Raw genomic sequence first — 26,839 nt, 5'->3', positions numbered from 1 at the left:
TGATAATTCTATACTTTTGAATTATTACATCCCCATTATTTTCCAACTTAAAAGAAGTAGGAGCAATCCTGCAACAATGGCAAGCGGCGAAGAGAACTACCTGAGCAGGTTGTGATGGAATAGAAAAGAACATGTCAAATTTCACTAATGTGCAGAGTCGGGATAGGCATACATGATTTGTCACCATGTTCATTTCTTAGGTATATGTAGGCATAATATAATCTGGGAATGTTTCTTTTACTTTTATTTTGAGCCCCGTAGTTAATAACATTGATCTACAACTTCACAGTTAGAAGCAAACATGACAAAATTTTCTGAGCATACTCCCTAATGGAGTGTTCCCTCTGTCTTATGAGCAAATGGTCTTCTTTGACATACAAGCACTTTTCATCCAGTCTACAGCTCTAAATTTAAATACAGTTAGCATTTCCGCCACTTTTTGCGCAGCATATAGAGAGCATTATTTATAGAACCAGCCATCAGACGGATAGCATCAAGAAGAGGATAGCATCATCACCATCCCACATGCCTAAAATCTGATGTTGCTTCCTGGATTTTCTTCTTTAAAGATCTGAAACTGCTACTTCCTTTGTCAGACCAACGAAACGAAGCACTCCTTTTAATAAGATCTGCCATAAGTGGCGACTTCACAGAGGCGTCCTCCACTGCAGCTTCATCGTACACTGCACTCCAAAAATTGGATTTCAGCAGCAGAAAATACTACACCATCCAAATTTGTGTCAAAATGCCAATATTCCAAGAAAATCATGTGATCACCAGACCACTATAGAGCTGAACCCTAATTTCAGATAGTTCTTGAAATGAAATACAGAATGGAAGTCCATGCAGAGGATAGTTCATTAACTTTAAGTAGTCCTTTGGACAACATTTGGTTGAAGTCGGAAAAAGAAAAGAGTACTTTTAGTTGAAGTTGATGTTGAAAAAGTGTATTTGGAATACTTATTGTTTATGGACAAATGGGGAAAATTCAAGGAAAGGTAAGATAGACAGTGATCTCTGAGAATGCAAACCTCAAATTTCCCCATATTTCAAAAGTTAGGACATAAACTTTCAACAGCTTCCTTACACTCTAATTGATTATCTTTTGTTCTTTCTTTTCTATGCATTTCAAAACACACTTAATTACTACTCTGAGTCCTCCGTTTGACTGCAGTATGTTAACCAAGTCCACAATCCATTGGTTGACAATATAATAAAGATCTTGAATCGCTCAAAGCCTAATATTGGCATTTTGGAAACCATAACAAACTGGTCGAATTAGAAAGGGCACCTGATGATGCTGGAAGGTGATAATGCAGCTTCAAGAATTTCGAAGCTTCTCTCTCCTTCTTGTGACATAAAACACGTATCAAGGTGTGTGCATCTCCCAGATGTCTGTGCCCAAATTTATGTGCTTCAAGTCCTATTGAACTGTGTTCACTAGAAGTCATCAACAATTGGATCACAGATTCAGCCTGCTAATAAAAACCAATGAATCAAATAGGTCCTACAGTATGGATATACACACACATATAAACAGGCCAAAAGCTTTAATCAGTTGTTAACAAACCCGGAGAGAAAATAAACTGAGGATTTGATGAGCGAATCTTGCTTCCTCTTCAACTAGTGATCGGGGAAGCCCTTCTCCCTCAGCAACAAACAAGTCCTAGAAAGTGAAAGAAACATAAATTTTGTTTCTGAACACATAAGTTACTGAATACAGATTTAGCTGAGAACTGAACATACTGGAAGGAAAAGATCAATAAAGGCAAGACTAGCTGAGATTAAGTACATCACTGTTGGATATATTTATATGACATCCGGTGTGCACTAAGTTCTGGTTAGAAACTTGTACATCGGTATTGGATGAGTGTGAGATTCAGAACTTACGACACATCCTGTTTAAAAGAAGGTATCCAGTGACCAACTACATGAGCATGAGGCAAAGGAAGTCTTCAACATGTGTTTTCCCGTGTAACTCACTTTTTCATTCCAGGGTGCGGGTATCCGATACGGGTGCGGATCTAGAGATCGGATCCTTCATGATCTAAATTTTAGGATTCGGGGGTAGGATCCAGGTATGGATATGGGTGCGGTGATTATGCTAAAAGTAATTCAAATATCTAAAAATAGATTTATAAAAATATGCCTAATTATAATTCCACCATAGCTTTTTTTTTATTTAAGAAATCATTATATTTGTCTCGAATTCCTCCGTCGATTTCTGTCAAAGTACCCAAAATCAATTGACCAAATCTAGTACGGATCCCACACCCACATCCACGTCGTGTCGACACGGGTGCGGCACCAAAACTGAAGAGTCCGAGCAACTTATGGGAAAAGTACTCCACAGAAAGTATTCTGTGCAAGTGAAATTGCAAGGAGTTCTAGTAGCAATCATGTTAGTCAGTCCGTCAAAAATTAACTGGTGCTAAATAACTTACGCTGCTTGAGAACTCTAAATTCAACTGCTGCTTCAATAAGCATAATGACCACTAGTAATAAGAAGGTTAGGAGAGGATACTTACTTTTAATATATTGAGGTCATCTTCCATCATGACAACATCAAAATCAGAAAATGCACGTGAAGGCCCTCCATCTAGTAACACCCAAGCATAACCTTCCTATCCAGTGAAATCAGAGAGTCAGAACTGGACAAACGGAATCATAATAGAAAATTCATAAGAATGAGATCGTACCAGAGATGCCTTAAAAATACTTTTCACTACAATGTCTCTGAGGGTGTCATCAATCAGAGCGCAAACATTATTGAGGACCTAAATAACAAAGCATGTAATGACTAAAGTTATCTTGAATAGATCCAACTCTCTGACCAGGCATTCAATGAAAATATGCAATCCCTTGATCTTTTTCTTTCCTGTATTTAGAGATACAGAGGAAGAGGTGGGAGTAGAGTGAAATATTGAATGTCTTACTCTATCAAACTGTGGAAGCATAGTTTCCAGTCGTGCACCTTCAACACCACCGTGATATAAATTAAATATGAATGGTTCTCTCAAGTCCCAAAACATAACTCTAGCTCCTAAAAATCACATAAGAATAGCTTAGGTTAACAGCTACATCCAAGTGCTAAGACCTTTCGAAAAGCCAGGGAATAAATAAATAAGGGAGGTCCCCTAATCACACATCCTGATAAAACTTTGCAAAAGAACCAAAAGAAACTTGTTTTGCCTTCAAAACTCAGAAAGCAAATAACACTACATTCAAATCTAAGAAGAGAATAATTGATCAAAAAAAGTCGCAATGATCATTTCAATAAGGTGTGTGTGTGTGTGGGGGGGGGGGGGGGGCGCAAATTAAAGAGCTTCTGAGCATACCAAGATCGTCTATCTAGAAAATTAAGTAAACAGTGAGCATGGCCCCTGCGCAAGGATGACACGCACAAATCGAGAAATGGTCCAATATTTTTGGATTTGCTAGGGAAGATGTAATTGGAGGTTTCGGTAGATGTTGTCTAGTCCTTTTATGTAATTTTCTGTACCATCTTATTACTTTTATCAATAAAACTTTACCTTATTAAAAAAAAAAGCAAACAGTGAGAACGGTCAGTTCTATTGATTGTTCAAGTTGAATGCACATACGAAACTCTCTCGTTTAAAATCAAGCTTTCACAAATTTAAGTTGACGCACCAAAGATAGGCTTTGAGCGATTCTACTTGTTTGCAAGATGCCAATTTTACCATTTTATAAGCAAATGACCATTCGGACATACTAATCGTGGCATTTAAGATTTAACAGAACGGCATTACTCTATAATGGAAAGAAAAGAAAAAAGAATGATAAACCAAAAACTTAAAACACCATCAAGAAGCAAACTGTAACCAACACTTTTCTAGCAATTGGGTCGTTCGATATTTAAACTACCAAAAGCCACCAAACCATCGAGGAATTCCCTTGTCAATTCAATTTGCTCAAGCACTTTATAAAGCATATGCTGAAAAGAACCTTCCAACAGCACCTATGGAGGCTTTCGGCCGCAAGTAGAATATTAAGAAGATAAAAGCATCTTCTTGAGAGGAAATCATTAAATACGTAGCTAAATCTAAAAATGGTCTACGCACGAGCATGATAAATGCGTTGAGAGCTTTGAGAAGGTGCATTCCCTAATACTGCAAGGAGCTCCAATGGTTAAGAACTCAAGGCCATTCGACTTAATTTTAGGGGTAATACTGGCCTAGGGATGTTCTCAATATCTTGCTGCCTACCTTCGCATTGGTCAGGATACTGTATGCCCAGGGAGATCCCTAAATATTAGACACCTTGTTAGGCTCGGGCTACCTTATCCTTAGTTTTCAAAGATCCTCAGTTAAATTTGATGAAAAGTCAGCACGAATACTTCATAGTTCCCTCTTGTACGCCAAAGTTATTTGTCAATAATACCAAGATATGTTTGTGTCATAACTTTCACCCCATGTTTCAACTGAAAGTCTTCATGACTTGAAAGAGAGATAACAGCCTCCTCTTAACATGTTCTGCAAAATACTCCCCTCAGACTAGCACAGGGGCATGTCTCTGATGGTTAACAAAGGAAAAGATAGATTCCCCGCCATAGGCTCCAGTACCCAAATCAGAACAGAAGCAAGCAAATAGACTTTCACGGACTGATATGGTGATATAATAACCTTTATATTACCTTTTGGATAAGTAATTCAATAACGTTTACTCAACAACATCTAATCAGCACCTTCTATTGCAGAAATCAAATGCTACGAAAGGAAATTTTGTTACATATAAGAAGACCCACATAGCAATTCTTTGAACAGTGACCACACTAGGAATTACATTGTCATATTTATTAGAAGATGCCAATATGCTGTTAAACACTGTAGACTAAGTGTAAGTCCACTACCACTAAATGAAACCAGGATAGAGCGTACTTACCCACTAACTCACAAGTTTTCCTGATAGCATCAGCGGCACTATCTCGGATGCAGTCAAAGGTGGCAACAAAAAGCTCATCGACTGATTCGCTACACATTTCCAAAATCCCATTCGAAGTCCAACGAGAATCCACATCAGCTGAAGGTAACAAGAATGAACATCAGTAAGATAGCCATTCAAAGGTGATATTCCACAGGTGATTCCTCAACTCATCGAATAAGTGGACAAATGTATGAAGCTTAAACTGAAATTTACGTTTCCTTGCACGATAGAAAATACCAGACAGAATAAACCACATAACCTAGTATCTCTAGAAAACCCCTAAAAGGTTGAGGTAAGTTTTTAAATCACTATAATCTGCACGGGTAACTTTCAAATGACCCGGTATAAGATATCCTCCAATAATTAAGTAAGCAACTAACTACAACGTTTCCGAAGAAAACGGATGAGAGAATAGGACAACCTTCAAATAATGCTAAACTATACTTTGTAAAAGTACGGATAGATGCAGAACTTACGGCATGTCTGATTTTTAAAAAGTCTAACAGCCGACCACGACTCCCTAATACCATCCTCAAGGGTGGAAATTTTCTTCTGCATATACTGCATGAGAAAGTAATCAGGAAAAATAGTAGTTTCTGTGACTAAACAGCGTTACAGAGAACCACCAAAAGCAAGGAAAAGAAGCAGCAGAGAAGATATAAGTAAATTTGAACAAATGAATCTTCCACAGTTATATAGTAAGTTATAAAAGAAAAGGTACACAGCTCAAACTAGAGAATCAATGACAATATTGAAAGAAAAAAGGATCCCAAATAGGAGCATGTATAGATATCCTTTGATCAAGCAACAACAACATACCCAGTATTATCCCACACCGTGGGATCTGGGGAGGTAGTGTGTACGCAGACCTTACCCCTACCTTGTGAGGATAGAGAGGTTGTTTCCAATAGACCCTCGGTATCCTTTGATCAAGAAAAGTGAAAATTTTGCCAGACATCACATTAAAATTTTAGATTTGCTTTTCCTTTTTTAGGTGAAAGGATTGGGAGGGACCGGGCTAGAGGGGGACATAGCTATACAATATCAAGTAACTTAAGAGAGTTTGGCACAAGTTAAGCCAAAAAACTGAATCCCATATCGTGTAACAATCAAATGAAAAAATAAAGAATTTTGTTCTCATTTGTAAGCGTGAAATTGACGTGTGTTGGGTCACTCTGACATCTTTGATTAATTGTTTTTGATAAGGAAAGAGAACTTATAAATGGACACACATCTTTGATTAATAATTTGTCTCAAAATACATGCATCACAATTTTCCTCAAATCATCACAATGCATATTGTCGTGCCCCTAAGCCTGAGTCTTTGTAGATCTTTAAAGATGAGGATAAATCCTTCATAACTTTATAAGAGTCCATATCCATTTAAATATTTCAAATCTGGAGACCAAGATGATCACAAAACAATCGGAAAACGACACATTGTTAGTGGTTCAGGATAACAATATCACACATGGTCAAGAATCCCTTGTGCCACACCATTCAAAGTTGCAACATCGGGGAAAGTTCAGAGGTTGTTATTCAATATTGGTCTCTGTGTATTGGTTGTATACCAGAGTATCCACATCTACTGCTGTATGAAGGATTCAATGTTTCTAGAGACTATGCACGCTTTTCAACTCATTTCATAAAACTAAAATAAGAACTAGCAACAAACAAATGCAGATTTAGCAGACAGTGAAAGCTATTTTAGACTTCAGAACGACAATCCATCAATCAACTGAGCCTCAACCCAAAATTAGTTAGGGTCATTCTCATGAATCCTTTGAATCCATACCGCTCTATTCACATTCATTTCATTCCAATACTAAAAACTTTAACTATGAAGGAAATTAGAGTTTCTTCAAAACTAGAGCTTTTTATATCTCACAATTTATTAGTACAAGGGCATAGAAATCTCAATCTAGAACAAAAGAATCCTGAGAGATACCAGATGTATTCCAAGTGAAGCAACAAATAAGCTTTAGTAGCTAATTTCCAAAGCTGCTATCATCAATGTGGAACGGGATATCACAGGAACACTGAAAAAAAATCTAGTGACAACTCCTTTCTCACATGGAATTGTTATAACGAGGTCAATTTGTTGGGAGATGTCCACTTTCAAATGAACGATCTGACTAGGTCTTAGCAATAAATATACAATTGCCCCCAGGATTATAGCCAAGTGGTAAGAGTGCAACGCATTATGTGCAAGTGAAGGGCATGTCACGAGTTCGACTCCTGCCACAGACAAAATCCTGGTATTTAAGTGGAAAAGGATAGAGGGGCAGGACCAATATCTGCCAAGTCTCTAATCGTGCGCTATTGGCCCTCAGAGATATCTGGGTAATCAAATAAAAAAATATAAAAATAAAAAAATATACAATTCTAAAGATGTAAATCCAAAGAAAATAGATCTTAGGCATAACATAACATTAAAAACTGGCGCATGAGATGAGGATTGTTGTAGACCATACAAGGAGACAACGCACGTCTAGGAATGGACATCTTAAGCGTGAACATAAGAGCCCAACAACGGGTAATAGATGAGTTTAGCTCATACGAAAGATGTACATTGGGCCTAACTCAACTTAAAAGCTAGCTCATGAGGCGAGGATTACCCACGACTATATACAAACACCAGATGCATGACAAAATGAAAACAAATACAGCAAAATCACTCATCTTCTTCAGTAAGCCAACTGAAAGTTAGAAAACCGTCAAATGGTAGAAGCTTGCACTCACTTGAAGGGTGTTCATTCTGACACAAAGCTTGGAAGTTGTCAAGGCCTCCAACTTCTTATTCACCGCATTATCAAGAACAACAGATTCAACCAACTTTTTCTTGGCGCTCGGAAATGCCATCTCCTTGTAACGAGTCAAGGGAGGAGCAGGAGGATAAAGATTGTGATTGTCCACTGCACCATTCAAAAGTTTGTAATTGATATCAAATAAGAGTTATGGAAATTAATATGCTGATATGTGTGTCAAAGGCTGAATACTCGATGCAGAAGATTAATTAGCAAAACAAATTTTTCTTTGAAATGCTAGATTGCTCTAGTGCTTAGAAGTGTACTATCTCTTGCTGTGCACAAGAAGACGAGAAGTCCTTTACTAGCCAAACTCAAAATCTATGTAGCAATCACCTAACCAATATTCTCTAAACATGCCCTTCTGGAAATCGTTAAAGTCACTCAATAACTTCACGATCTCTTCATGTAACAGGAATGAATTCACAAACCCAGTATTTATAAAAGAGAAGATGAAAGCAAAGAGAGAATGGTTTTGGTAACATAACATAAGGCCCTGCAAAACCAAAAAGAAGACTCCCCATTAAGGATTTATACATGTTTAGAAGAACAGTGAATCAACTGTGTTCAAGGCAGTTGACAAATTCAACCACATCACCAACATCAGATGACCACCAACATTCACATATCTGTATGCACTTATTGATCAAGACCCTAATTTTTTTTATCATCTTTGGGGACAGCACCAACTTTTTGGGAAGAACTTTTTTTTAATACCCGAGGACCAGTGGTCACGGTCCGAAACTCTATGGATAATGTACCCGCCCCAAAAAATTTTGGAGGCACAAAAAAAAAGAGATTCTATCTAGACAGATGTTCCACTGGCAGTGGCAGTGGCACTGTGCCCTAGAATGGTTATAATTCGAGTAGAAGCAACATAAATACAAACACTTAATGGATTCCAAGAATCACGCTACCTAACTGGTTAACCACTTTTTGCAAGTAGGCATCCAACGTGTGAAATATTATGGAAAGCAAAGCCTGCAAGTGCGTGATATCCACTGGAAGCCTCAGCTCAAAAAATTGATCAATAGTCTGCAAATCAACTCGGAGATGAAATCCAGAGAAAATAGCAAGACAAAATAAGCAAATAAACAGTATAGCAACCAACAAAGCAGGATATACCTTAAATAACTTCAAAGATAAGAGTAGAGCAGCAAAAACATGATAAAGCATAATAAAAAATATACGAACCCTGCAAACACACAGACCTAGCAATCTCTTGAAGATAGAGATGAATGAAGGTTACAGACTAGCATGTGTGCATGTGCTAAAATGCGGAGTAACTAAACTACATAAAAAACAACTTATCTAACACAAAAGTCAATATGAATGGGTTAATTTATCCAATGTTTCGTTTTTTACTATTAAGTTCATTATTGGCTTAACAAAATTTAAAAAAAAAACTTGATAATTGAAGACTCTTTATCCCAACCAGCAGAAAGAATATAATATACTATATGTGCATGCATTATTCTTCTTGGTGCCTACACCATGATATATCTTTTCTGAAAAATCTTTTACTGCCTAGTCAAAATTGCAGTTTCTATGCATCAAGTGGCGTAATGCAATATGTCTTTCATGATATTCCCTCCACCAATCTTCAGTGACACTGGAAGGCAAAGTCAGAATTTATCAAAAGAAAAGAATAACATCAATAATTAAGGGGCATACCTCCTCTATAATTCTAAATACTTCTACAGCTGAAGCTGCTTGTTTCTGCTGATGTGATAGGGGTTCCCAGTCCTATGATTAAGACAAGACAATTTTAAAGTCTAAACTACATAAAAGATTTGCTAGCAAGAAACAAATTGCCAAAAACGACAACAACGTAACTGCTATTTTCAACCAGAAGATAGCAGCAAGATATTTGCTTAAGTGGAAATATATGAGCACAATGACTAAATGGAAGTTTGGATGAAAGAAAACATCTATGTGTAGTTTAATTCAATGTTGCTCAGACTTTTCAAAAATGCCGCCGGGTGCGTAAATACATATTTGCTTATGGGATGAATTTTGTGCCAAATTGCTAAATAGGACCTAAGATTAAAAAAGAACTAGGTATAACTAGCAACTAGATTATTCTGACCAAAGGCACTCAGCTAAGGAAGCAAACACCATTATCATGTCTTTATATGCTTTTAGCATTCAGAACCAGACTAACTTTTACTATGTTACAACCAACTTAGAATCTTTTAAAAGGCTAACCTCGAGATCAGCAGCACGCCCAGTCCATTCAAGTATCCTCGCATGTTGAGCAATCACCCAATCAAGAATAATTGGCCTTGCAATTTCTCCAATCTGCAATCCAAGAAAACAAAAGCAACAGAAAACCTCTTATTATAGTTTCAGAAGAGTAAAATATAAAAGTGAAATCCCACCATTTAAACAAAGGTGGAGATTTATAATTGCTTATCGATAGAATCTGTGCTCTTAAACATGTCACTGTTTGCAAAACATTAGTTAGTCTCTTCTCATCATTTAACCATTTCATGTAGGATAGCAGAAAAGTCAAGCTCTGTTGTAACCCATCACAAGATAAGCTGAAAATTAACCATCACAGTAAAAAGCAAAGAGAAGTGTCAAGTTCTGCTAGGGAAGAAACTTTTTCAATTTAAGCACAAATTCCCCATAAAAGGAGCTTTAATGAAGCAAGGCACAAATGAACAAAAATTAAAAAGATTACTATGTAACGCAGAATAACTACAAACACATGCAACAATTATATAGTCTAGGAATTGAAACACTGCAGTAAAGTGAAACATTAAGTAAAACCAGCATTAATCAAGTTCAAAACCCATTTTAATATTTTTTACTTTAGATACGAAGGTATAATTTAACATTGTTAACTTACATCTAGCGACCAGCCATTAAGATATTCATCCGCAACAGTTCCTTTGAAATTAATATATCACTTTGCCAAAATTATTTTCTAGTGACAGACCACATAGACACCGAGGCACAAGTCTTAGTGGCCAAGTGTCTGGCCTCTTAAGCAAGGGAAAGTGCATAGCCTGCATGCCTAGCTTCTGGGCATGCCGCCTTTAACAACACCATATATTACTTTTTTATGAAGGCAACACCATATATTACTTTCCACTAACATTCTTATGGACTGAAAAATGTTCACCTGCATGTGATCGGAAAAACTCAAGCACGTAGTGGAAGTAAAATTCAGCATATTTCATTTCATTTTTATGGAAAAATTCAAGAAAGAGTAGAAACAACTAAATAACATGTGGCTTCCAGGACAGCTTCAGAAGAGGAATAAGCTCATTAGGCTCATTACACAGTTCCAGCAACACGTAATGGCTTTCCTAGTGCAAATTTACCTTACGCTCAAAGTCTAACATCAATGGGGAATGCACGCCATTTTCTACTCGTTCTGATGAATGGAGCTCAAGGAGATAATTCTCCAATAGAATAGCTGCAGCAAGCACCTGTTTCACATCTTCGGAAAGGCAAGATATATTCTTGAGAAATGGCTCCTACACAGCAGGATAGGAAATTTTGACTCAAAAGAACAACAAAAAAAAGTGCTGGAGATTATTATTTATCACTGAAATCTGACCAGTCTTTCACCATAAAATCTGTGCAATTTCAAAGCTGAGACTACTCCAGCTTCAGCACACCAATGCCTGAGGACCGGATGGTACACAGTTAACTGTTTCTCAGCAATTGATTTCAATTCACTTGCAAGCAAAGCTAAAGGATGTTTCTTATCTACTTTAGATCCAGCATTTATTGCACCAGTAACCTGAGATCAACCTAATATGTCAACTTTTTTCACAAAAAAATCAGGTATTCCTCTACTGTATTTGCAAAGCCATTAGATACCATACCCTGTTGCAAGCAGCTTCTGCAGACCTCTCAGCATACATTCTGACTTTGCTAGCAATGATCTCATCTGAAGCATCGAGCATCAGCTGCAACAGTGTGAAGAAAAACATTTTTACGATTCTAAGGAAACATTAAGGGGTCATTTGGTTTAGAGACAAGTTATGCAGGGATTAGCAATGCAGGGATTAGTCATGCAGCGATTAATAATGTAAGGATTCGCAATGCATGAGTAATGCAAGGATTGTATAATGTAGGGATTATTTCTTGTTAACAGTTTAGTTTGATTTATTACATATATTAGGGTATGATGCATCATTTAAAATATTTATTTACTTTTTATAACCAATTAAAATATTACTTACTAGTATGAGGGTTAGTTTAGTCATTTTGGAATTTTTAATCCATGTATTTCCAAATTCAGCCGTGGAAACAGCCTCTTGCAGAAATGCAGGGTAAGGCAGCGTACGATAGACCCTTGTGGTCCGGCCCTTCCCGGGACTCCGCACAAACGGTAGCTTACTCTACCTCTCCAGGTAGAGGTAAGGTTTGCGTACACAGTACCCTCCCCAGACCCCACTTGTGGGATTATACTGGGTATGTTGTTGTTGTTGTTGTTGTTGTTGTATTTCCAAATTCTATCCCGCATAAAATAATACATAGATTCCCACATAATTATGCAGGTATTACTTTGAGGAAAACAAAAAGGAGCAACCAAATGTTGTACTATTAATTAATGCTGATTTTTCTGTGAAGATAAATCTCCTCAAATCCCAACCAAAACTTGTTTAAGATTATGCTAATTTTTATGTGGGTATTAGCTCTTCTAAAACCCAAACCAAACAGCCCCTAAGAATTAAGTCCAACTTATTCTTGTGAATCAAAAGGAGCACAAAGAAAATAAAAGCTAAATGAATTATTTGACAATAACTAGAATTCCCCAACCCAAACTTCTAATCTAAGATAAGATGGCAAGCCCAAGGACTATAAGAAAGTCCTTTCTGTCCCTGCTTAAAAGATTATTACACAAAAGGGAATCTCCCACGTAGAGTTGATCACTGAAATACTGAATTATAGTTCTTAGGGATGGCATTGATATGCTTGAACGGGAGGGTCAAGGATGTCAGTGAAAGCAGAGAGTTCTGCAACACAGCAATAAATGGCAGTGATGAAGGATACAGATGAAGAAAATGGCATTCTTTTGTCTATGGGATCAATGAGACATCTTTTTAATGTTCTTAAGTATAATTCTTTGTGAATTTTCAATGGTGGTAGCTGGTGATCAAACTTTTAAGTTTTTATCGAAAAGAAAGGTAGGTGATTCTGTCCTTTTACTGTAAAATCATAGTGATCCCACTCAATGACTCTTAGTTAAAATTGTAAATGTTTTCCCATCCTATTTGGAGACATACGGGTGTTATAAGTCAAGCCATAGTAATTTTTAGCTTAATAATCAGCCTAATAGTATTGCTGGAAGGTTATAAAATCTGGGTGTACTCTTTCGACTCCATAGAGTGAAGCACTATCTTGAGTTAATTTGATGGTTTCAAGCGGCAATGGAGGTTTAATGATAGAAAGGAAGAACTCTGGAAAAAGTTGTGACTGTAAAATATGGGATGGTATCTCCCTGGGGTACCAAACTGGTGAAAGCTCCCTATGGAGTAGCCATATGAAGGCAAATTAGGAATTGCTAGGATGAGTTTGACTTACATACCAGCCTAAGAGTTGGGAATGGAAAAAAGATTAGACTTTGGCTGGATAAATAGCTGGAAAATACCGCCTTAAGGAGCAATTTTCCTAAGATTTTTATAATCTGGTCATTAACAACACTTGTACTATAGCAAGCTGCTTCTCAGAAGGAGGATGGAATCTTCATTTTAAAAGAAATTTCAATGATTGGGCGATTGGAAATGTGAGCTGCTTGCCACAAAAACTGAGCAGTGTTTTTTATTTAAGATAAGGAGGACAGCATATTCTGGGAAGGTAGCAAGGATAAAAGATTTTCAGTCTAGTCTTGCTACAAATTACTCTTAAAACAAAATGATCCAGTAGAAGAATATGGCCTTGGAAGTCGATACGGAAAACAACAGCCATACTAAAGTAGCTTGTTTTGGATGGATTGCAATTTTAGATTCTTGTCTAACTGAAATGTCTAATTACATAAAGGAGAAGATAAAAAGGATGCCAAGTCAAGTCTTTTTTGGGTTGTATACTTGGATAACTACAAGTGGTGGATACATAGCTTGCTTCATGCTTTTCTAAATTTTAACTTTCCTTTTGTGCTGTGGTTACAGCTTGACGCATTCTCACAGATAATGCAGTATGCACAATTGCCCATTGGGCAGCTTCCTTACAGAAAATCTAAAGGATGAAAATAGGCAGAAAGAGAGACCAACAGGCAAAGAGGTTTCCCAAAAAGGGCAAGAGGCCATCAACATTTAGTTGCCCAGTAAAATATTGTCCATGGTTATCTTATTCCTGCTAACAGAAAAGGCACTTAATAGAAATAAATTTTCCCCAAATACCTCCATATTTCCAGACGCATCGAACTTCTGATTTCCTGCCACCAATGCCATGGATAACACCCCCTTGAAAAGACAAGGCTTCTGAAAAATGGAGGAAATTCTCATCAGACACAGAATTTTGCATGTTAGACCACCATTAACAAGCCATACAACACATTAGAGAAAGAATATAAGAAGAATATGCAAGCATAGAAAAGAACCTGACGAAAATGCCAATGATAATCCAGTAACTTGTTGTCACACCATAAACTAATTGACCAAAGGATAGATTGCACCAAATTTAGCCTAATCTCAGACCCATTTTGGTGAGTACAACAAACTAGGCTCTCCAAATACTTTGTTTCCTTCTTTCCAGCATCTTCAGGTGACAGAATATTCCGCACTTTACGAACTGCATAGTCCAAAAGCATTGCCTCCTCTGTCCCAACAAACTTCAATCAGGAAGAAACTGCATCAGAAATCTTATCAAAGTCTACAAATAATAACAATGAATTTACAATGATTAATCTTGCACTCCATAAATGCTAAATGCATCAAATTATCCACAAAAGCACAGAGAGTGAAGCTCCTCGTTAACAAACTGCAAGCATAAGGGGCAACACTAGAATTAGACATGCAAAATAAGAAGGCTAATATTCAGATTCTTCCAAAAGATAAAATTAAGAAAGTGCAAAAAAATTAGCAAGAACACAATCTTCAGTGAAGAAGTATGCATGCTATAGCCAAAGTAGGCTCCCTCTTATTGACTTGGTTGATTTGCAGCTTGAATACATGCTCAGCTCCAGCAATTTTTTTCTTTTTTGGCTAGGTGACTTATCCAAAAAAAAAAGTTTTTCTCAGCTAGGTGCTCTCTCTCACTACTGTGGACTAATTTAAGTTTTAATGCTCTGACCAGTTCATCAAAGTCAAAGTAGAGGCTTGATAGAAGAGCTTCTCTCAGCCCTATATTCTTTTCTCTGCCCAGATTTTTCCAAATCCAGTGATTCAAGACTTGAATGGAAAGGCTAAAAACAAAGCTTTACAACTCTTCTATATCTAAATAGAGAATATCCTAAGATATCTTATAAAATATTCTAATATTTTTGCTCATGCTCAATGAATTCTAGAATGTCTGTATCTGGACACACATCCTCTCAATACACAACACGTCCCCTTAACCTCAGAGCGTGCAAACCAACTTGAGTTTTCTTATTAAAAACAAAAAAAGCTTCCGGCAGAATTTTGTTTGGAAAAATTCATGGCGGAGAAAGTGTTTCTTGTACTACAGCCAGAAAAGAATCTACTCTCAATCACCAAAAACAGATTTGGTGTTGCAAATCTCCAGGACACACTACTGTAGCTTAAAGTGGCAGAACAATGACAAGAAATTCAAAATTTAGAGGAAGGCGATGATCACTGTAGAGAGGAGCAGCATCGACCGCCATAGGGAGGAGTGATGACAAAACAACCACCGGAGAAATAAGCAATATTCATAGTGAGGAGAGAAAGGTTCAAATACCCGAGAGGAGGAGCAATGATCATTAAAGAGAGGAGTAAGCAGCATAACTCCGCACATCTAGGCATAAGCTGCTTAATTTTATACCTAAAATGGTAAAGGCTATGATACCATGTGAAATAAAAGAGAAAATTTCTTATTTACTCGGTTGATTAGCAATTTACATGAGAGACTCCTCAGATAAGAGTCATAGGCTATGGTAGGAAATCATTCTCTATGCTAATAAGTGAATAGATATTCTTTAGTTAGATGAATCTAGAATGTGTGTACCTAGACACACATTCTCTTAATATTCAACAATGCCAACTGGTTGATTTGTCATCCGGTAAAAAGTTTTGTTTTTAAATAAAAAAGATATTTTATAAAATCAGGCAGAGGACAGTGCAATCAAGCCAGTATAAGTACGCCCATCGGAAAAATCTCACGAAATTTCTTTGGTATATGATAGGTTATGTGTTGAAGCCTCCAACTTCTTTTAGGCATCAATTAGATGTATAGCTTAACAACCACTTACAAATGCAGGTCAGAATGGTGGATGGCAGGTTATAACTTGAAAAAAAAACAGGAAAGGAATTAAAAGAGCCACTATCATGATAAGGATCATTAACTTTTAATCAAAACCCGGTCAGATTGTTAAAGAACAATCATGCGGGAGGTGGGGAGATTAACACACAGGTAGCCAGCTTACTTGACATTCAGTATAGCATATAAATCTCTCCAGCCTTCTGAAATAAACTTTTTTAACATAACAAACAGATGTTCAAGTGAGTGGTAACATGGGCGCCACTCAAAGTCTCATATTTTGTGCAAACAGAGGATGCAATTGAAGAATCTAGGGCTAAAATATGTCGTGTTTGAAGATCAGTATGTCTTGACACATGAGTTATCCAGCCAATAACGCAACTTCATTTCCTAGGTATGGCATATGCTCATGTATTCTGTACCTAAAAATGCATCAGTAACAAGGAGAGAGAGATGGAGGAGATGGCAGAAGACTGCTTCAATAACATAGCAAAGCTCAGTTACCTGCTGAAAAAGCACCCATCCATATAACACATCATGTAACTTCTGGGTAATGCCCAACAAAGGCCATGTTGATTTGATGAGCTTTAGGATTTCATCAGCTTCCTGATGACGAGAAGCATTAAGTAACTACACTCAGAAAAACCAACGTAAAATCAAAGACACAATTGAGACCTCTATAAGCCGGCCATCTTCCAGAATGTCAAATACACCAAGGAGTAGCTTCTGATACAGCCTTATGTTAAAGGGATAACCAGCACTCCAGTAATATGTCTCGCCTTGTATACCCAGATTCCCAGGCATAGATGACAACGTCAAAGCAACATTTCTAATGGAAAATAGCACATCTCTGCATTCAGAGGGAGACATCTTAATGTCCCATTCCTACAGCAGAATGAAGTATCTTCTCAATCTGGAACTGAAGAACAGATTTGATCAGCAATAGAAAAATGAACTGCAGGCAGACATACCTCAAAGTTCCTAATCTTTGCAAAAAGTGTTCCAACTGATTGCTCAGCAGATAAAAGTTCTTCAAGGATATTAGCCTACAAGAAAATCATCTAAAAGTTAGAATAACTAAGAACAGAGGGTTGTGATAATATTTACATTAATTGGAAGTCCAGAATAACTAAGAACAGAGGGTTGTGATAATATTTACATTAATTGGAAGTCCAGCTGGTTTATAAATAAAAATATCTCAATAATGAGATTTATGAATCCTAGATATACTCAAACTTCAGATTTTATGTTCCAGTATAAAAGATGCATCCCCAACCCACTGTTTTTTCAGCTTGATTATTTGATGTCACTCAGTAATTTCTTCTTTTATTTTTGAGTTTCGCACAAACAAAATGTGCTTGTTTGTTTCGGCAATATTCAACCATGAAACAGATTTCACCTCAGATTATTACAAAAAACCTTACAACAACAACAACAACAACCCAGTATAATCCCACTAGTGGGGTCTGGGGAGGGTAGTGTGTACGCAGACCTTACCCCTACCCTGGGGTAGAGAGGCTGTTTCCAATAGACCCTCGGCATCCTTCCCTCCAAGAACTCCCACCTTGCTCTTGGGGTGACTCGAACTCACAACCTCTTGGTTGGAAGTAGAGTGATTCCAAAATTGCAAAGACCAGCCACGTCAAGAGATCAGCCACATACTAATATGTACCTTTAACCTTTGTACCCTCCTGAAGAAGAAACAAATTTGGTATAATCCATCACGCTAATATAATCATTTTCTCAGATCCTTGCTTTATTGATTTTCGAACATTATCAGATTAACCATTTAGTTACTCCTTTAGATTAACAACAGATTCAATTACGAATTACTGCCACAAACCAGAACTCTAATTCGTAGCATAATGTCACATGTCAATCTGACAACTACCACTATATGGACCCACCAAATCAAAACATTTCTAACAAAATGTGGATAAAAAGAAAAAATATAAAGACGACTTCCATGAAGATCAAGTTATGACAGACTCTGAATCTTTTAAGAAGAAACTTTTAAGTGGAAAAAACTCGTGATGAAACAAAAGGCATTAATTAGTATTACTTGTCTGTTCTTCCATTGGATATATGACTTCTCATTCTGAAATTCAGACTTCATTGTGCCATTCAAAAGCCCCAGTGCGATTTGAGCAACATCGATCTGTCCAAATGATTTCCCAGAAGCCAAGCGCACCAACTTTCGCCGAATAAGAGCATCCATTGCTTCTGAGATCTAGTGAAGAGTATATGTTAGTCATAAACAATTTAGTGGAGCAAGAAGTTAAAGGAGTGACAACAAAAGCCCGAAAAAGAAAGAATAAAAAGGAGTATACTGTCAATCAATCGGATGAAACTTCACGCATAAAGCTATGTAGACACTCACAAATAGGTGTAGTGAGGTGACGAGCCTCATAGGACAGATTTGAGTGGAGGACGTTAACAGGAGAGATTCCAAAAAGAGTATAAGTCTATGTGCACAAATACTGGATAGGTTGAAGCTATCAACCATCAGATTTAGTTATATCCCAATTGCTGTTCTGAAGCTTAGTTTATATTTGAAGCTAAGATGTAATATAATAATCCATTCTAGGTTCTTTATCTTCATCAAAAAAATAATCCATTCTAGGTCAATTTAAAAGTTCAAGATTTGAATCCTCATTCTCTCCTCAGCCATTGTTCTTTTCAAAGAAAACTTAACCATGCGGATACGGATATGCCTGTTGGATGAAAATTGTCATTCCTACTTTAGACTAATTATAGCCTTTTTAGTGTTTATATATTTTCTAGGCTTGATTTCAATGGTGACCTCATGCTTTGATCTTGTTAACTAAAACTCTACCTAACGCATTAAGATCACCCTACCACCTTGCTACCTCAAACTCAATGCATACTACCAAATACATCTTTAGCCCCGAGATACACACAGTTAAACCACTCAGCTCTGGAAAGAAAAACTACTACTTGACTTCAGCTCTGGAAAAAAAAAAACTACTTGACTTCGCATCTATAACTCTCTTATAAATGAAGCATGTCATCCCTCTAGCATGTCATATTTATACTCATACATTTATGGGGACTAGGAAAACTGATCCCGAATAGTTAGGATTAAAAGCAATGCCACACGGTATTTGTGCAAACTGCAAAATTTCTCTATGAAATATGCATAATAGTGCAGCTTGTTTATAGTTCTTCATGTATGTGTGCAACACACAATAAAGAAGTGGGTAGAGAGCAAACATGTCTTGGTGGAAACTGAAACAAAGATCACGTATTTCCCAGACAAGACCAGCATCTTCCAAGCCATCCTTCAAAACAAATATGAAAAGGCACGGGAGAAAATATGTTATTGATATTGGATGATAAATACAATACAAGAGGTCCTTATTTATAGCTATACACTACAAGGAGATATTACTCCTCTTCCAATGTGGGACAAGACTACACTATACATATCTGTAAACTAGCACTTACCCCTCAAGCCGGTGCATACACATCATATGTACCGAACTTGTTACACATGTAACTAATACGAGAACCAATAAGAGACTTAGTGAAAATATCTGCTAGTTGATCATTCGACTTTACAAACTTAGTAACAATATCTCCTGAAAGTATTTTTTCTCTTACAAAGTAACAGTCGATCTCAATGTGTTTAGTCCTCTCATGGAACACCGGATTTGACGCAATATGAAGAGCAGCTTGGTTATCACACACCAGTTTCATCTTGCTGATTTCTCCGAAATTTAACTCCTTGAGCAACTGCTTGACCCAAACTAACTCACACGTTGCCATAGCCATGGCCCGATATTCGGTTTCGGTGCTAGATCGAGCAACTACATTTTGTTTCTTGCTCTTCCACGAGACCAAATTACCTCCTACTAGAACACAATATCCAGACGTAGAACGTTTATCAAAAGGTGATGCTGCCCAATCAGCATCTGTGTACCCAACAATACGCTCGTGGCCTCGATCCTCGAATAGTAGTCCTTTGTCTGGAGCTGATTTTATATACCGAAGAATGCGAACAACTGCATCCCAGTGACTATCACAGGGAGAATCCATAAACTGACTTACAACACTCATCGAAAAAGAAATGTCAGGTCTAGTCACTGTGAGGTAATTCAATTTGCCAACCAACCTCCTATATCTTGTAGGGTCTCTAAAAGGCTCCCCCTGTCCAGGCAGAAGCTTAGCATTCGGATCCATAGGAGAGTCAATAGGTTTGCAACCCATCATTCCAGTCTCCTCAAGAATGTCTAAGGCATACTTTCGCTATGAAATAACAATACCTGAGCTAGACTGAGAGACCTCAATACCTAGAAAATACTTCAATCTGCCCAGATCCTTAGTCTGGAAGTGCTGAAAGAGATGCTGCTTCAGATTAGTAATACCATCCTGATCATTGCCAGTAATAACAATATCATCAACATAAACCACTAGATAAATACACAGATTAGGAGCAGAATGCCGATAAAACACAGAGTGATCAGCCTCACTACGAGTCATGCCGAACTCCTGAATAATTGTGCTGAACTTAACAAACCAAGCTCGAGGGGATTGTTTCAAACCATATAGTGACTGCGCAATCTGCACACACAACCATTAAACTCCCCCTGAACAACAAAACCAGGTGGTTGCTCCATATAAACTCTTTCCTCAAGATCACAGTGGAGAAAAGCATTCTTAATGTCTAACTGATAAAGAGGTCAATGACGTACAGCAGTCATGGACAAAAAGAGACGAACAGATGCTACTTTAGCCACGGGAGAGAAAGTATCACTATAATCAAGCCCAAAAATCTGAGTATATCCTTTTGCAACAAGACGAGTCTTAAGCCGATCAACCTGGCCATCCGGGCCTACTTTGACTGCATAAACCCAACGACAACCAACAGTAGACTTACCTGCAGGAAGAGGAACAAGCTCCCAAGTGTCAGTCGCATGTAAAGCAAACATCTCGTCAATCATAGCATGTCGCCATCCTGGATGAGATAGTGCCTCACATGTAGACTTAGGGATAAAAACAGTGAACAAAGAAGATATAAAAGCATAATGAGGTGACGACAGACGATGATAACTTAAATCGACATAGTGGGGATTAGGATTAAGTGTGGATCGTACACCTTTGCGGAGTGCAATTGGTTGACTGAGAGGAGACAAATCCGCAGTAGGTGCAGAATCTGATGCGGGGCGTGAATCGCCCGGGCTTGATGCTTGATACTTGATGCTGGATGTGGACGACGATGATAAGTCAAGAGTGGTGGAGCTGCAGAAGGTTGAACTGGATTATGTGGAGGAACTGGAGCTATAGGTGGTGGAGCTACAACTGGAGTTGTAGGTGGTGGAGCTGGAGCTATAGGTGATGGAGCTGGAGTGACTGAATCTCCAAAAGATGAAACTGGTAGTACCTCATATCTAAGTGATGATCTGAACCTGTGAAGTATGCTTGGGTTTCAAAGAAGGTAACATCAGCGGACATAAGGTACCGCTGGAGGTCAGGAGAGTAGCATCGATACCCCTTTTGTGTTCTCGAGAAACCCAGAAATACGCACTTAAGAGCACGAGGAGCTAACTTATCTGTTCTTGTAGTAAGGTTATGGACAAAACAAGTGCTTCCAAAGATACGAGGTGGAAGAGAGAACAAAAGTAAGTGGGAAAACATGACAAAGAATGGAACTTGGTTCTGGATAGTTGAAGATGGCATACGATTAATAAGATAACAAGATGTAAGAAATGCATCCCCCAAAAAACGCAACGGAGCACGAGATTGTATGAGTATGGTACGAACAGTTTCAATAAGATGTCTATTCTTTCTTTCATCTACCCCATTTTGTTGAGATGCGTACGGACAAGATGTTTGATGAATAATCCCATGAGATTTCATAAACTGCTGAAATGGGGAAGACAAATACTCTCGGGCATTATCACTACGAACTGTGCGAATAGAAACCCCAAATTGATTTTGAATTTCAGCGTGGAAGGTCTGGAAAATAGAAAACAGCTCAGATCGATTTTTTATCAAAAATATTCAAGTGCACCTGGAATAATCATCAATGAAACTGACAAAGTAGCGGAATCCCAAGGTGGAACTGACCCGACTAGGACCCCAAACATCTGAATGAACTAAAGTAAAAGGTGACTCTGCTCGATTATCAAGACGCCGAGGGAAATGGGAGCGAGTATGCTTACCGAGCTGACATGACTCACACTCTAGAGCTGACAAGTGAGATAAACCAGATATCATTTTCTGAAGTTTTGACAAACTGGGATGTCCCAACCGTTTATGTAATAAATCTGGTGAATCAGTAACAGGACAAGTTGTAGAAGGAAGACAAGATGTGAGTCCATGTGATTTAGCAAGGATAAGGTAATAAAGTCCGTTTGATCCACGCCCGGTACCAATGATCCGCCCCGTACTGCGTTCCTATATAAAAACTTGGTCATCAAGAAATAAAATAACGCATTTAAGTGATTTGGCTAAGCGACTAACAGTTATGAGATTAAAAGGACTATTGGGAACATAAAGGACTGAATCTAAAGGTAAGGAAGGAAGTGGGCTTGCTTGACCTATTGCAGTTGCCATGGTTTGAGACCCATTGGCCATTGTGACTTTTGGAAGAGATTGAGAATACGAAATAGTAGTGAAAAGAGATTTGTTACCAGAAATATGATCTGATGCACCTGAATCGATGACCCAAGACTCAGATGATGAAGATTGGGAGAAACAAGTCACGCTATTACCTGTTTGAACAACAGAAGCTATCTCAGAATATATCTGCTTACATGCTTTGTACCGAAGGAACTCAATATAATCTGCTAAAGAAACCATCCGACTATTCAAAGCATCGGTTCTCATGTCGCTACAATTTGTAGCAGTAGGGTTAACTTGAAATAGTGAAAATAAGTAACTCCTGTGAGAAAACTGAAGAAATAGCTTGAAAAACACTGTTTACAGCAGGAAAACAGAACATTGTTCTGTGCCGGAAACAATGTTCACGCTGGAAACACTGTAGCTCGCCGGAAAATTCCAAAGTTGTCGGAATTTGTCGTAACTAGGATGGATAGACTCGGAATTCCCTTGCGAGCAAGCTGTCCTGAAAAAATATTTTCAAAAAATGGCCGGAAAGGTCATTGTTCACGCCGGAAAATATAAAAGTGGTCGGAATTTGATTTGAATTAGATGGGTAGGCTCGGAATTTTGAGGAGAGCAGACTGTCCTGAAGAAGCTTCGTGAAAAAAATGGCCGGAAAGTGGCCAGAACCCTCGCCGGAAAAGTTGATGTTGCCGGCGCGTGGAGGAGCGTGGCGGCTTTTCTGCCGGATAAATTTTCAGGGGTTGGTCGTCGGAGGGTAATCTACCTCGTGGTGGTGTTGGTTTTAGCAAAACACCGACAGAAAGTGACTTTCACTTAGACAAGCCTTAGGTCACCGGAATGACGCACAACGATCTTTTCTCACTAATGCTCTGATACCATGTGAGAAGGCACGGGAAAAAATATGTTATTGATATTGGATGATAAATACAATACAAGAGGTCCCTATTTATAGCTATACACTACAAGGAGATATTACTCCTCTTCCAATGTGGGACAAGACTACACTATACATATCTGTAAACTAACACTCCCCCTCAAGTACTTCTTCAAGAGCACCAAGGGGTGCCACCAATTTTCATGCAATACATCATTCATAACTAAGCATCCAATAATAGAATATTTTTTTGGTGTATCGACAAAATTTCCCTTAAAAAGTCACCCACGAAAGCCTTTTTTACCTGGCTTCAAATTGCTAAGTAGATGTCAGCAACACTATATCAAAAATTTTAAGAAAAACAAAGACAATGACAACTTGCCTGCATTTGCGTCCTGAAAGTTTCGATGAGCACCGCATTTCTATCAAAAGCCAGTGACCCAGACATGGACCGTGAATGTCTTTTCTCCCTTTTATTCTTCAGCCCAGCCAGAAATCTAGGACTCTTCTCTTTCTTTTTACCCTCGGCCAAGCGAATCTCAAGCCTAAAAGTTGAGTATAAGTTTTACGAGATTGAAAGAAATTGTAGTGCTAAGAAGTAACAGAAAATTATGGCCATCAGAATGAAAAATAGCTAGTGCTTTTTGACTAGTGCCTTCAAATAATTATAAATCGCTCAAATACAAACACATGATGAAAATCATAGTTAAGAACTTTTACCCAGAACACACCATGCAACCAAGAAATACTTCATAGGCAGATTCACGCAGATCATCGTCCAGTAGTCCTTCAGGAAACCTAAACCTTTGTATCAGTTTACTCCAAAGATGAACATAAATAAAGATAGGATACAGACCAATGGTTCTTCCGCGTGCTACAGGAGTAACAGTTGAGTGCTTCATTCTTCTTTTTGCATCATGATAATAAGCATATACCTGTTTTCAGTACAGGCATTCCTATTGATGGAAGATCAGCTTGCTTAATGGGAAATGACCCTGCAGTTCCTGTAGCTTTACTGTCTACCCCATGGTCATCACCGTAGAGAGAAAAATCTGTACGATCAGAATGGCATGGTCCATTGTTGTTAGAGTGATTCTTCATGATAGGAGGTGGTACACGCTGAGGGTGGGATCCCGCTGCTTCCGGATCTGTAACAAGAAAATACACATCGCCTGTGTGCAACTGCATATATAGAGAGTGTTACAAGAATAACATTTAGGCCATTTCAAAGGTAGAAACATAAAAAATGTAACGTGCTTTCCCAAACAGTTATTTAATCATTCTTTAATTCAATAAATTCGAGGACATGTAAAACATTTCACATCTAGAATTAACAAGGATACATTTTGCATTAATTTGCTCTTATTTCTTTGATAAGTAAAGCATTAATTTGCTCATTTTAGCATGGCTATCTTCAAAGCTGAACGCGTTTCAACTATCAGAAGTCAAACAGCAGCTTATGGATCTGATCTCAAGAAATTTGCCTATAGTAACAGGTATACTAAATGGAAGAAAAAACAAAGGAAAATAAAAAAGTTGAGGAATCATAAATAGGTGTACTGGCCGTATATAATCAAAATCTTATTCTTTATGCTCATAATTCAGAATCTGATAGCAGGAGGTAGTTCCAACTCCAATATTAATGCAGGGATAAACTTCTTTACCTTCTAATGGGTCTTTTGGCACCCCAAAATTAATAGCTTTGAAATAATAGAAAGCAACAGTTATTCATTGCAAATACTTTGATTTACTTCCCTCTACATGACATAACTTATTCCATGAACATAGTAGATTAGAACTTCATCACCCCACTGTAGTGGTGGTCAATAAATCATAAATCCTTACCGTTTTTGGATGTCGATGTTCATTGTGATACTTCTTAGCTGCTAAAGATACATCCAGCACCCCACCTAATCATTCAGAACAATGACAGTGAAACAAGAAGCTTCAGCCTTTGAATGTAAACAAACAACAGAAAACATGCAACAAATTCATTCTATATAATGAACAAAAAAAAAAAACATCAAAACAAAAAATTACAATTTAAATTGATACTCCACCCCTCTGCCCCAACCTTTTTGGTACTACTACCATTTGCCGAGTCAAACAGTTATGTTATTACCACTTTAATTCAAAAACTTATAGAATATTTTAACTATAGAAAAAAACTGTGATTTTGACACTGTTATTATTTGACATGTCAAACACTTATCATTATTACCAATTTATATTCAAAAATTTAAAATATTCTTAACTCTAACAAAAAGTTCTGGTTTTTAGTACCTTTCATACAGTTCTTCAATATGCAAAGTTCAATTAAGAAATGAATATTGAATTAATACAAAAATACCATTTTAAGCATTACTTTCGAGCAGAAAAGGTAATACTCCCGTCGTCCCTTCGTCCAGATTATAGCATGGAGTTTATTTAAGAACGAAGACTTTTGAGACTTCTGTTCTAAATACAAAACGTATGACATACTAAACAGGAAATGACATCACAGAAATTGCGAAGGAGGGTGGGGGTGTAATATATTGATGTCTATTGTTAAAAGACTTTCCAAAATGGACAAACATAAGAAAAAGGCTTACCAAATTGTACACATTCAAGGACATAATCAGCACTGATAACATCGAGATTGATGTTAGAGAGGGAGAAAGTAGGACCCGAAGGAGTTCGAATTTCTCTAATTAATCCACATGATAACAGAAACTCTAGAAGCTTCCGACGATCGTCACGATACCGTTGTAGAAGAGAATTATTTGTCTCCATCACCGGGAAAGAAGCGGTGAATTAGAAGACAAAAGCCTTTGAAAATCGGCGAGCATTCAAAGGTAATCGCTTCCGGCTCCGACAGGTGAAAAGAGCCGCCGCGTACGGTGTTTGCCGGCGAGAAGGTTGAAAAAAGGTGGTGAGGAGCCGAAACAGACGAAAGAAACGGCACAAAGCTGGAAAAATAGTCGCCTGCTTTTTTTCCGTTTTTGTTGATATCAGTTTGTCTCTTTTTCCTTTTTGCTTTTTCTCTTTTTCTTTATCGCTTTTTTTTCCTGTTTCTTTTTCCTATTATTATTTCATTTTCCTGTTTTAATTTACCAGGTCAAAGTTTGTTATTTTAAAGGGAGAGAGAACTACTAGGTCAAAGGAGGAAATGATATGGACCCCAAGTTCCACTTGCATAATTATATTTTAGTACAAATTAATGGGTTTTTCAAACAAATACGGCCAATCTAGAAAAATTAACAAA

At 37.7% G+C, this 26,839-nt stretch overlaps 1 protein-coding gene and 1 pseudogene across 5 annotated transcripts; one reads left to right on the top strand and one right to left on the bottom strand.

Annotated features, from left to right (window-relative positions):
- Positions 1 to 218: 218 nt before the first annotated feature.
- LOC107784099 (protein unc-13 homolog) lies at positions 219 to 26,587 on the bottom strand. 5 transcript variants are annotated; one of them, XR_012705872.1, is made up of 26 exons: positions 26,187 to 26,587; positions 25,441 to 25,505; positions 24,531 to 24,777; positions 24,316 to 24,382; positions 23,978 to 24,140; positions 18,193 to 18,360; positions 17,102 to 17,176; positions 16,806 to 17,015; positions 16,635 to 16,736; positions 14,314 to 14,544; positions 14,114 to 14,194; positions 11,594 to 11,677; positions 11,323 to 11,508; positions 11,084 to 11,239; positions 9,960 to 10,052; positions 9,426 to 9,497; positions 8,669 to 8,786; positions 7,687 to 7,859; positions 5,421 to 5,505; positions 4,903 to 5,040; positions 2,937 to 3,043; positions 2,700 to 2,777; positions 2,529 to 2,620; positions 1,571 to 1,666; positions 1,292 to 1,475; positions 219 to 683 (listed from the first exon to the last, which is right to left on the bottom strand). XR_012705872.1 is itself a non-coding variant. In XM_016605168.2 (26 exons), the coding sequence occupies exons 1-26, from the start codon at positions 26,365 to 26,367 to the stop codon at positions 514 to 516; spliced, it is 3,426 nt and encodes a 1,141-aa protein (XP_016460654.2). In that variant the 5' UTR covers positions 26,368 to 26,587; the 3' UTR covers positions 219 to 513. The 5 variants fall into 5 exon arrangements, 4 of the variants coding, with proteins under 4 accessions (XP_016460654.2, XP_075102226.1, XP_075102225.1 ...); XM_016605168.2 differs by having other exon boundaries at positions 2,529 to 2,624; XM_075246125.1 differs by having other exon boundaries at positions 2,529 to 2,624; positions 18,193 to 18,353.
- On the top strand, positions 3,341 to 3,429 carry LOC142177720 (U6 spliceosomal RNA; annotated as a pseudogene).
- Positions 26,588 to 26,839: the final 252 nt, after the last annotated feature.

Source organism: Nicotiana tabacum, chromosome 23 (genome assembly GCF_000715075.1).
Source record: "Nicotiana tabacum cultivar K326 chromosome 23, ASM71507v2, whole genome shotgun sequence".
NCBI lineage: Eukaryota > Viridiplantae > Streptophyta > Magnoliopsida > Solanales > Solanaceae > Nicotiana > Nicotiana tabacum.
The sequence above is the reverse complement of the archived record's forward strand: the minus strand, read 5'-3'. Positions and strand labels throughout refer to the sequence as shown.